Here is a 12,124-nt window from a genome sequence, read left to right on the forward strand (position 1 = left end):
GACTTGCAATGTATAAGTTGTCCTAACAGTCATCTTAAGTAAGCTTTACTTAGTTTTTTTTTTGAGGCAACGAGTTTCCTCAATTTTTTTTAGTTCTGGGAACTAATTAGATTTTACAGTGTGTGTAGCTGTCCATACCTCAACGTTACAAAAGCACAACCACTGTCCACACCCCAACCACACCTCACCTCACAGTAAATGATCATTTCCATTTTAAGCATTTCCAAATGATCATTTTCCATACTGCCAGTATAAATATACACAGTATACTGCCATCACTACAATATAGATGTTTTACACACTCCTTTTGTTGTTGACATTTACAGGCTGTGTGCAAAAGGCCACACTCTTCATATTCATGCCAACTAATATTTTTACGTCCAGTAGGTGTCCTACTAGAGCAAATGAAGCTTCAAGAAGCTTTGCGCTGGGGTGAACCAATTGGATGACAAGCTTCAGTGCTTCATGAAGCTTCATCTGCCCATCACTACTAATTACAATGCCAAATTACAACTTGGCCTATGGCATCAATTAGTGCACAAATGGCATCAATTAGAGCACAAATATACATAAACTATCAAGTTACAGTCAAATACATGAAAATAATACGAGCTGCGCTCAAGAGAAGGTTTTGCTTCATGCTCATACCTTTCTGCTCATCAACATCAGGTACCGTGAACAGGTGAGTGCAACCACATTTATCATCTACCACACTCATGAGACACGCCCCACACCCGTGCACCAAATACAGCGAGTCCATTTAAACCAACCCACTTAGTCAAAAATGGAACAACTCATATGGCTCCTACACCAGGGTCAGCAACCTTTAAGACCCAAAGAGCCATTTGGACCCGGTTTCCACGCAAAATAAAACGCTGGGAGCCGCAAATACTTTTTGACATCTAAAATGAAGATAACACTGTATATAGTTTTTTACCTTTATTGCTTTGTGTGAACAACTAAGGTGTGTTGCTTATGAAATCCATGAAGTGCTACAGAGAAAATTACATTTTATTTCTGTAATTAACACATTTTGAACTCAAAGAAATATAACAAAAGGAAAGACACCCAGCTGAACTAAAATGATCCATGTAGCACCCTTATATCGCCTTTGGGCTTTTGGAGCCTTGACCTGACTTTTAAAATAATAATTGGAAAAAAAGCACTATGCTGCTAAAAGATGAAAAATACTGCCTAAATATGTATTTTACCAGGTTAATGTGTGTGGTCGGGTGCGGTCTGCAGCACCGCTGCAGGGGAGGCGGACGCACCTGAGCGGCACCCGCAATCACGCCTCGCCGCCTTAACGTCTGTGCCATCTATGCTGTTGTGTTGGTGTGTGTCGGGTTGTGAGCTGAAAAGCTACAGCCTGCTGTATGCGTACAGCAACCGTGTGTGAAAAGTGGTCAATAAAGAGATGCTGAAAAGCATGTTCATGGAAACATCGTCGGGTCTGCTGTGATATCTTTACAATGGGACTTCTGCTCCTGAACCTTTGCGCACAGCGTCTGCAAATCGGGGCAGGACTGTAAGCTGTCATCTGTGAGGCGTGAGCGGTGTTTGTTTTTAACATAGTTCACGGTGGAGAACAGCTGCTGACATAATGTGGATCCGAAGATCCATAACTGGCCTACCTGGGGTTGAAAGTCTCGATAAAAGCACGACGTTTCGGCGGGTACACCGGCTTCCGCGAGTGTGACGCTTATTTTGAGCGATGAACAAAATAATAAAATCTGATTTTATTTTTATATTTCAATGTCACAATAATCTTCCAATTTGGAACTACAAGTTAAAAAAAACTAACATAAATAAAATACACTTCAGCTAAATACTTCTAATTTATTTCCCAAAACCACGCGGAGCCGCAGTATAAGACTAAAGAGCCGTTTTTCTTATTGCTGGTGTTTTCTTAAGTTGCAGTCCGTTTGGCATCTCAGGGCCACCGTAGTATAGCATTCACCTCACAAGCAACAAAGAAAAAGAATTTGCTTCTACAATTTATTTTGATACAAAGGAGCAGCTGTCCAAACAACAGTACAAAGAAGTCTTCCTCTAATGCTGGTTCCATCGTTGCACACTTGTGTTTCCTCAGAAAACCCCAACTTTTAAATCCAGCTATCCTTCACTTACTGATGTAATAATGAAGTACTGAATACTTGGGGGGGGAAGAAAAAAAAGGAGTGCTCTGCATCTATGCTTGTTTACATCATGTTCCACACACTTTGCATTAATTATGTGTCAGCCTAACACAGTAAGAAGGGAGAAGTGAAGAGCTCTAGTCACAGTTCTGGCACAGCGGTGTAAAACTTTAGAAGAGGCTTTCGACGTCACCCATTTCCACCACTACAGTCTTCAGCTGGGAGTAGTACTCGATGGTCACCTGGCCGTTCTCTCTGCCAAAGCCTGCAGGGATCAGGAGAGAACTGGTTAATTTACTGAGCAAATGCAGCATTTACCCAGACCATGAAAAGCTGACAGCATCTTACCCGACATCTTGTATCCTCCAAACGGCACCTCTACAGGGCTGATGTTGTAATTGTTGATAAAGCAGGTCCCTGCCTCCAGGTTCTCAGCCACGCGATGGGCTCGAGAAATGTCCCTGTAGGAGGAGGAAAAGAACCGACTTTTATACAGAGAAAAGCAGTCGGTATGCAACTTGAAATTGCTACTGTGCAGTGAATTGGCCGCACTGTGGAGACCTTGAGCCACAGCCAACAGAAGGCAATAAACTCATTATCTTAAAAGAGCAAGCCGTCAACAGTTGCACCACACTGCTGACTCACAACAAACTGACCTGGTGAAGACCCCAGAGGCCAGTCCAAAGGTGGTGTTGTTGGCTCTCTTGATCACTTCTTCCTCCGTGTCAAAAGGCAAAACGGACATGACAGGGCCAAAAATCTCCTCCTTCACACAGGTCATGTCGTCTCTGCAGTTATCTGTGTCGAGAGACTTTGTGTGTTAAAAAACAAAGCTGAGTGTGCTGTACCACCATTAACCAAAGTGTTAGACATACCAAGTACGCATGGTGACATGAAATACCCCCCTTTCAGTTTGGGGTCACTGGGGACAAAGGGATCTCCTCCACAAAGCACTCTGGCTCCCTAGAAATAAATAAATAATTACAAGAGCTACGTTAAAGAACACCCACAGTAATACAGATTCTTTGTGCTTAACTGAGAAACCACAAACTATTAAAGCCAATCCACTCCCTCTAATGAAAAGCACCTCTTTCTTGGCCTGACTGACAAATCCCAGCACTTTCTCCAGCTGTGGTTTGCTGATCAGAGCTCCCATCCTGGTGCTCTCGAGCAGGGGGTCACCAACAGGGATGGCCTTGGTCCTTTTGACTACCTCCTCTAGGAACTGTGGCATGATCTCCCGCTGCACAAACACTCTGGTCCCATTGCAGCACACCTGCATATTTCACCACAAAGTTAATAAAACAAAACCTCCAAGAGTCTGTCTTGCATCAGGCTGCACAGTACACAAAAGTACAATGTACAGACTCACCTGTCCCTGTGTCAGGAAATTTGCCATTAGTGCCCCCTTCACTGCATTCTCCAGTTCGCAGTCTTTGAAGATGATGAGAGGAGATTTCCCTCCAAGCTCCAGAGTCACCTGCTTCACACTCTTTGCAGACATTTCCATGACCTGAAAGTAAAGAGAGCAGCCATGGTCTGTGGGCTTGTATAACAAAGTCACCTTTAGCTTAAAATAAAACAGCAGATTTTTAAGGCTGGTTAGGGTGACCCTCCTCCACCCTGCAGGAGATCTCATGAGCAGAACATGAGATCATGAGTTGTCACCTCCAGGGCGGTGTACTCTGAGTCTGTCCAATTCATACAACATCCTGAAAGATGAACAGTGAAGCCAATGCAGACTTAAGGATGAGGACTGATTTAGATTTCTGCAGAAAATCTTTGTAGAGCCTGCAGCATTAATGCTTGTTTGAGGTACATTATGTGTTAACTACAGTGTGTTTGCGTCCTGGTGTTTTATATGCAGTACTTTTATCCTCCTGGGTCCCCACTGCCTCTCTGCAGTCAGTTTTCTTTTTAGGGGCAAACATATTTGTAACTGACATCGTTTCACTTCTTTGTACATTCCGTCATGTCAGTTCCTATAACTTCAGTTCTCGTTCCAGGAATTTGAGAAAATTGGATGCTACGCTTTTTTTCTTTCTTATACTGAGATCATGACTGTTATTCTCTCATTGACAAGTTCAAAAATTGTAACTTGAAATGCACATGAGGAATCAACAGTTGTTGAACAGGCCAATCACAATAGCGGTATAGCTAGTAAAGCAATATAGCAAGTGAGTATAGCAAGATAACTCCTGACACCAATTGTATGCATGCATGTGGAAACTTATCACAAGTGGGCCTGAAGTTTTATTGCACCTTCACAGAAGGTTCATTGTAGACTTGAAGATCTGCATCGGCGGCCACAATTCAGAGATCACCCTAGTGTTTGATTGGAGTGGTTCTCTTCATATTGAAATATGTTATTAAACTCACTTCAACTAATGCTCACCGAGGTGTTTGCAGGTTATTGTTAAAATTTCCATAACACTACATTTCTAGGGAGGTGCAAATCAGGTCGCACTGTAGGATTTTAGAGGGGTTTGTGGTTCCAATATAGTTACGGTGTAGATTTCCCCACAGGAGTATAAATACCCAATAAGTGAGTCCAAAAGGGAGCATCCTAAATTCCCATGTTTAAATGTCCAAGTCCACAGCACTAAATTCAGTTTACAGCCTGGTTGAAAAAAAAAAAAAAAAACAACATAAATAAATGAAATAAAATATATAATACTACTACTAATAATAATAATATTAATAATAATAATAGTTCAGTGTATCAGGGCAGCCCAACTACAGTCCATGTGTGGGAAACAATGCTGTACTGGTCTGTACCTTTTTGCCTGTAGGAACACTCCCCGTGAAAGAGACTTTAGCGACTTTTGGATGATGGCAGAGCAAGCTGCCGGTCTCTGCTCCACCTTGGACCACACAGAAAAGCCCATCAGGTACCCCAGCCTCTTTGTAGATCTCAGCCAGGATGACAGCAGTCACCGGAGTCATTGGAGAGGGTTTATATACCATGGCATTACCTAAAAAACACAACCACAATTAAATCCTGCAAAGCTATCTTTGTGAATGGTCACATGAAACAAGACAAACAGACAGGAACAAGCTGTACAACAGGTGGATTGATAGGACTAGTGTTCATCAGTGATGTGACAGAGGCTCTGTGGCTCTGCTACATTATCTTTAGCAGGCTCTTCCCATTTTAAACTGCCAATCTTTTGCTTTTGTCTCTCTCACTCTTGTTTTTCTCCACTCTTTTCTTGCCTCTCACACTCGCAGCAAGTTGAAGCTGATGGCTCTTCTTGTTAATGGACCCTCACCAATTACTGCTCACTGAAGATGTCCTACTGTTTTTTTTTCTTTTTCTTTTTTTAAAAAAATATGATATAAACCTGTTCTCTGTTAAGACAAAGAGGGACATTTGCCGTTTTGTCTCTGCCCCCTCCCCCCCACATCTATGAAAAAGTATGTCTTCTCTAGTCTGTCTTGTTTCAGTCCCCTGCTCTCCTATATGTCGCAATCCTCTGTTGTGCAGATTACTGACAGCAGATGATACACATGCTGTTATAAAACTCACCACATGCCAGAGCAGGAGCAGATTTCCATGATGCAATCTGGAAAGGGTAGTTCCATGCACCGATTCCCACACACACACCAAGTGGCTCCCGTCTAGTGTAAGCAAATGCTCCTCCAGGGAGCTGGATGTGCTGGCCTGCACCAAAATGACAGCACAATGTTAAAAACAATACCAAACGGAGGTTTTTGCACCTTTTGACAAACACAGAAGCATTGGTGCACCCACCCGCAAGTGTACCAGCCAGGCCGGCATAGTACTCAATGCTCTGCCAGGCAATGTCAATATCCACCAGAGCCTCAATGATGGATTTCCCATTGTTGATCACTTCCAGCTTTGCAATTTTTTCCCTCCTTTCCTATTTTTTTAACATGCATAAAGGGAAAAAAAAAAAGCATGGAAGTATTTTAATTGACACTCATCAGTAATTTTGTGGAACAAGATGTCTTGTTTTAAGATTATGCAATGACCGAGAGACAATAGAGACACACAAAAGGTTAAATTGGTTCAAATGTAGGCCAGCAGAGAAGGGAGGGGTGCATTTTAATGAATAACTAATGTCTTATTGCAGGCTTCCAACAGTCAAGTCCAATTTATATTGCACAAACACTGAACTAGACAGTTTCCTGGACTGCTGGTGGTTATTACACAACAGCTTGGCCGTCTCACCCTGATAATGCGAGCAGCCTCCAACATCACCCGAGCCCTCTCCATGCCTGCCATCTTGCTCCACTTCTGGTAGGCGGCATAGGCACTCTGTATTGCTTCGTCCACCTCCTCAGCCCCACAGGGCACCATCTGACACAGGACCCGGCCTGCAGAGACCAGAAGAACACCAGGTTACAGAGCTCTACACCATGCATTTTTCTTTTTTTCTATTTTTTTTTCGTTTGTTTTTTTTTTTTGTATCAAATCTCTTTTCAATTTCTAACAATTGACATTTTTAACCTGAATCAGTAAAAACACCCTCACTAACAGTAGTGATCTTCTTTGTGCAACATTAAAATGTAAAACAGACCCTTGCATTGTTTAATCTTCAGAAATGTTTATGCCTGCCTGTCATTACTGTGCATATCCCTAACCTTTATAACCTGAAAGCATGAAATCCAGTTAACTTTATACTAATATCAAGTAAAGGGGGAAAAAAACAGCCCTTTGTTTGTCTACTAGTCTGCACATAGTTAAGGCAAAATGTCTATGTTACAATACTTAACAGAAGTCTGAGCAGAATCTGAGCGTTTCAAATATATTTCAGAAAAACCGCAGGCCTTTAAACCACCGTCACTTGTTTTCCCCAGAATACGTGTCCTTAGCAGGAGCACTAAGGCTAAAGCGGATTTTAAAGAGCAGTATATTCACCAGTTGCAGGCTCAAACACGGGCTCAGCGTTTTTCTCCTGCCTGGGTTTCACTCGTTTTCCACCCCAGAAGTTCAGAGGCTCCGTGACAACCACGGTCCCCGTCGAGGCTCCGGGCATCGAGTCGAGGGTTGACTGGGCCATTTCCAGATGCAAAGCGCCTGCAGGGAATTATGTTATAAAACAGATGCGCAACTTAGGACAAGTGATCGAAACTGGTCGCTCCCTTTGCTAACGTGAAGCTAGCACGGACATTAAGTTAGCTAAACTTGCACAAGAAAAGCAGCGCGCGCAGATTTTAAATATGATAGCAGACAAGTAAAAGTAGCTGAAGTTTTACCGCTTATGCTCCCGCAGAAGGACTGGAAATGAAGGCAGACGCTAATCACCTTCACGCCCGTTTAGCAGCCAGAAGACCACGCCTTCTTCTGTTACACACTCCGAGTAGAGGTCAAAAAAACAACCGTAAAAATTTATGCAGGTCTGTTTTTAAAACAAGATGATTTATTAGTTAATACTGGCAGTGTAACGGGTGCAAAGATTAAAATATCCAGCAGCAGAATTAAAGACATTATAAATGAGAGATGTGTTAATTAGAGCAGGATTAAAAAGCTCTATATAAAAGTACTGTTCAGACTATTTTTAAGTGTTTAAAATACTTTGAGAATTTCATTAATGTATTTATCTACTTGTTAGCAAATTTATGAAAGGAGCAAGAACTGATGTTTGATGTTTTTGCCGTTCCTTTAATTTCTGCCCAGATTGTGGCATCTTGCTTGTTTCATACAACCATGAAATGTATCCACAGCATGTGTGGAGTTTACCCGTGCAAAACTGAATGCACTGATAATTTAATAAGGTGGAGACCTGCTCTGTAATGTAATATCCCAGAGTTCACTTTTCGGGACCTCAGATTGTATGCAAAACATGACCGTGGCTTCTGATTGGTGCTTTAAACCTGCACGTTTTCTTAAAGCCAGCAGGAAGTGACTCCTGAATATGCATAAAGAAGCCAGTTACTGCATATAGAAGTCGATGGGGAGGGAAAACCATCATCCTACTCAATGTACAACTTCAGTAAACACTTTTCTTGATGATTTAATGGGCTTCAAATTACTTGACAATAACTAGTAAGATTTTAAATGGGAAGGATAGTTTTTGTGCTACATCCCACAATTTTTTGTTTCAACTTTTAATCACTGACAATTAAAAAAAAAAAAGATCTGATTGATTTAGTTCAGCAGCATCTGCATACTCTTGTTTGTTTTCCCTTAAAAATATCTTGTTCACTCAAATGAGTTTCACTCCATAGCTTCCCTTTAAATTAGATGGTAGTACAAAGGGACAAAACAACAACAACAACAACAACAAAAAAGACATGCCTGAAATCTAATCATAAAACTTTATTAATATGCATGACACAACAGTACACAATGACATACAATAATACTGAAACTGGATCAGATGTTACTGTGTCAATCGTTAATTTAAAATCTCCAAACACTCCATGAATTTTGCTAAATGCACAGCTGACATTTGTAACCTTTAATAATCAACAGAATGAACTATAATTTTCCTATAATTTCTAACCAAAACAGTTATAATGTTTAATGTTAAATAAACAACAAAATGAATAAGAAATCAAACAAAGTAGTGGTACTGTAGCTGCAACGGGTAAGACTTTTAACCTCAGCAGGAGCAGTTCTGTCTGTGCGCTGGTGGGGGCGCTATGACTGCAGGCAGCAGTGCAGGAACGTCTGGGCTGCTGATTAAGAAAACTTAGCTGCTTGTGGAGGAGGTCCTAAAAAGCCTCCAGCCTGTTTGGTTGCAGCTCTGGAGGGTGCAAGACCGAGCATCTTCTGAATGTTCTACAGGAAAAAACAAAACAAAAGAAAACAGCAGAAACTCTAAAACAAATACCCAAACCAGCACAGAATATACATTTGATAACACTTAGTATGCACGATATTAACCCTGATATATTGCTGTATATTATTCTACACATACAGTTTCCTGCTAACACCAGTTAGATGTGTATTCAACAAACAATACAGAATTTGTCCTAAGGGTGGCAGTAGAGAACACAGCATGTTACTTAAATTAACTCAACTGCCTTGGTCTCCCTGTGGAAACCAGATAATATCCTCTGGAGGTGTTTATGCTGAATCTGAGTAACAGTATTTAGTCCTTGTACAGCTGCAGTGAAAGCTCTGTCCATATTGCCAGCAATAAGTCAGACTCGTTCCTGGTGAGTATGTCCACTGATATACAATAAAAGTATAGACGTTACCTGTCTGATGGACATGGTGCAGAGGATATAGAGGAAAATAAAGGAGCAGTCGGTGTAATCCTCGCCCAGCAGGTTGCGGTGTGACAGTCCCTGGATATACGACAGTGGCACAAATGGCAATTTGGCCACAACTCTTCCATCGAAACTGAACGTAACATAAAAAGCCAAAAAGGGAACTTGTTTAAAACAATGGACTGGACAAGTTACTTTCTTATATTTTGCCTGATGTTTTTGTTTTTTGTTTTTTTTTTATGAAAAGAGAAAGCTTTTTAACAAAATGTGAAACAGTATTTTACCCTGCAGTAACTTACATGGAGTTGAACATGCCCATGAGAGCTGTGAAGCAGAAACCAATGGCGAACATGGATTTCATCCGTACCTACAAAACAAACACTCAGGATTTAAAACGCATACATTTAACCATAAACACTTAAATTAAAATATATAAGGTTTGACTGGAATGATCAGCGGGCAAAATTTTGACCCGCCTATCAACTGATTTAAGAACAAAAAATACGCTACAGTTGTTGAAATGAAAACGAAATGGTCATTCTGAAGGGTTTGTGTGGGAACTTTTTTCAGATTCAGTTGACTTTAAATGGAATGACCTCGCTAAACTACGATAACTAGACAACCCCAGTATCAGACATTAAGCCTGGGCTGCATATTAACTGGAAACAAAACATCTCTCACCATAGACAGGTCTCTGTTGTTGTTCTTCAGCTTCTCCTCTTGCCTTTCTGCAACACAATCATTCACAAAACACTGTTATCCAGAGGAGAAGGGCCGATCATAAAAGCAGAACACCGGTTTGTTTACAGGGTTCTTACCAATCTTCTTCTTTTGTTGGCGTCCAGCAGATTCAGTTATGGTTTCCTTTTTCTTCTCAACTAGTATCAGAGAGGACAAAATTAATCTTTTAACAATCTGAAAAAAATAGCAAGTTAACAAGACAACACTTGAGTCACTTACGTTTTTTGCTTTGTTTTTCCACTTCAGCCTTTAGTCTCTTGTACTTTTCAGTCCGATACACTAAAACCCAGGTAATCCCTGAGGAGAAAATACGATTGTTTAAATAAAATTAAAAAAAATTTGAAAACTGCCACTGAAGTTTCCAACATTTCACACTGATCAATATGTGAAGTTTTTGCACATTTCTGAAACCTTTTCCTGAATCAGAAGAAATCTCTGCAGCCACAGTATCCAATAAGCTTTGCATCCTCTTCTGTCACACCAACCCTCTGCATTCCTCCTTCACTCTATCCATGGACCTCCTCTACGGTCCACACAGCTCAGTGACGATCAGTTCTCTTCTTAGACTAGCTTTACCAACTCCTTCCCATAGATTAATGGCATGTCTCATCAACTCTATCTCTCTGCAGTTATTACAGCTCTCCACATCACTCTTGTTGTTTAAAACTGGTAGCAGTAAACGTCTTCTCTATTCCTCAGGCATCCTCTCACTTTCTAAGATTGTGTTAAACAATGTAGTTAAAAGGTCCACTGCCCTCTCTCCCCTCTAAACATCTCCATACTGCCACAGGTATGTCTTCTGGACTACCCATCTTTAAATTCTTTATTCTCTTCATCACTCGCTCTAATAGGCTGACAAAATACAACAAAAAGACTTCTACTTCTACTCTGGAATGTAAATCATACACAAATGTGGTTAAATAATGTCTTACTTCCGTATCTAAACTAAACATTTAGACAAAATTAAATTGTAACAAATATTTTTTTTATTTATCTTTTTCAAATTGTTAATGTAGATAGCGAGGAAGTCAATATTCTCCCCGAGGAAAGCGTCTCAAACGTAAGTTCAGGCTTTTATTGCGAAATTAACCGGAAGACACAAACGTTAAGCTGTATTCAGTCATTAACAAAGTACAGGTCAACAAAAGCAACAAAATTGCGAATTATTGAATATTAATAACATTGAAGACGTTTCCCTACCATATAATCCGGAGTAATGTAAAATTCTGAGCTATAACAGTGTTTTCTGGAGCACGGTAAAACGCCTGCCTCGACCTGTCAGACAGATTTGGCTCACCTTCGGCTAACAACGCTGTACAAATTGAGATGAAGACGATCAAAATGGTGTCTGCGAACATGGTACTCATGGTGTCAAAGTCCCGTTTTCCAGGCCGTAGAGAGGAAAAGTATTTACTTTATATCAGAAGATAAACCCTGACCACCTTCCGCTGAGCTGAGTTTCAGCTTCATACAGCCCTGTCAGCGTTACTGCAGAGGTCAGGCCACGAAAAAGCACTTCCGGTTCATCCGACCGAGCCCAAAAAAAAAAAAAAAAAAAAGAACCAAAGAAAAAGAAAGAAAGGAAAAAATGCATATACATACACAAAAATATGTAACAATGCAGAGAGATTTTTCTTAACCATTTTAAAAATAGTCGACACTCTTGGACATTCCCATACCACGTGGTCAAAATTGTACTTAAAGGACAGTCTTGGAGTTTTTTCTATAAAGATGCCCTTCCATGTTGCCATATTTTTTCATAACTGTCCAAATTTCTTCATACTTACCTAAAATATTAAATGTAACATTCCACCTTCCTCCATCTTGTAGCCAACTTGTTCATTTTTTTGCATCTGAATCGTGTTTGCTAATATCACACTACCCAAAACTGTTCATCCATCCATTTTCTTCACCCTGGTAAGCTTGCCAATCAATCACAGGACAAACACAAAAAGAGAAACAATCCCTCACATTCTCACCTACAGTCAGTTTCGAATCACTAATTAATCTAGCCAACGTGCATGGTTTTAAAGCAGGAATTTCAACTCATTGTTATAACG

At 40.6% G+C, this 12,124-nt stretch overlaps 2 protein-coding genes across 2 annotated transcripts; both read right to left on the minus strand.

Moving 5' to 3' along the window:
* Window positions 1–993: 993 nt before the first annotated feature.
* On the minus strand, window positions 994–7,510 carry LOC147301489 (4-trimethylaminobutyraldehyde dehydrogenase). The gene is made up of 12 exons (XM_086284330.1): window positions 7,362–7,510; window positions 7,024–7,182; window positions 6,334–6,479; window positions 5,893–6,022; window positions 5,668–5,802; window positions 4,917–5,113; window positions 3,511–3,651; window positions 3,226–3,414; window positions 3,014–3,101; window positions 2,795–2,936; window positions 2,487–2,599; window positions 994–2,403 (listed from the first exon to the last, which is right to left on the minus strand). The coding sequence occupies exons 2-12, from the start codon at window positions 7,163–7,165 to the stop codon at window positions 2,309–2,311; spliced, it is 1,518 nt and encodes a 505-aa protein (XP_086140456.1). The 5' UTR covers window positions 7,166–7,182; window positions 7,362–7,510; the 3' UTR covers window positions 994–2,308.
* An 899-nt stretch (window positions 7,511–8,409) lies between these two features.
* On the minus strand, window positions 8,410–11,577 carry tmco1 (transmembrane and coiled-coil domains 1). The gene is made up of 7 exons (XM_086284332.1): window positions 11,362–11,577; window positions 10,284–10,361; window positions 10,142–10,201; window positions 10,005–10,051; window positions 9,623–9,690; window positions 9,312–9,456; window positions 8,410–8,889 (listed from the first exon to the last, which is right to left on the minus strand). Exons 1-7 carry the CDS (start codon window positions 11,429–11,431, stop codon window positions 8,791–8,793), a joined length of 567 nt encoding a protein of 188 aa, XP_086140458.1. The 5' UTR covers window positions 11,432–11,577; the 3' UTR covers window positions 8,410–8,790.
* Between the last annotated feature and the right edge of the window lie 547 nt (window positions 11,578–12,124).

This window comes from Aulonocara sp. 'chitande type north' Nkhata Bay, linkage group LG23 (assembly GCF_057382095.1).
Source record: "Aulonocara sp. 'chitande type north' Nkhata Bay isolate Kocher_YH1m ecotype deep benthic linkage group LG23, A_spYH_male_GT1.1, whole genome shotgun sequence".
In the NCBI taxonomy this organism is placed as follows: domain Eukaryota; kingdom Metazoa; phylum Chordata; class Actinopteri; order Cichliformes; family Cichlidae; genus Aulonocara; species Aulonocara sp. 'chitande type north' Nkhata Bay.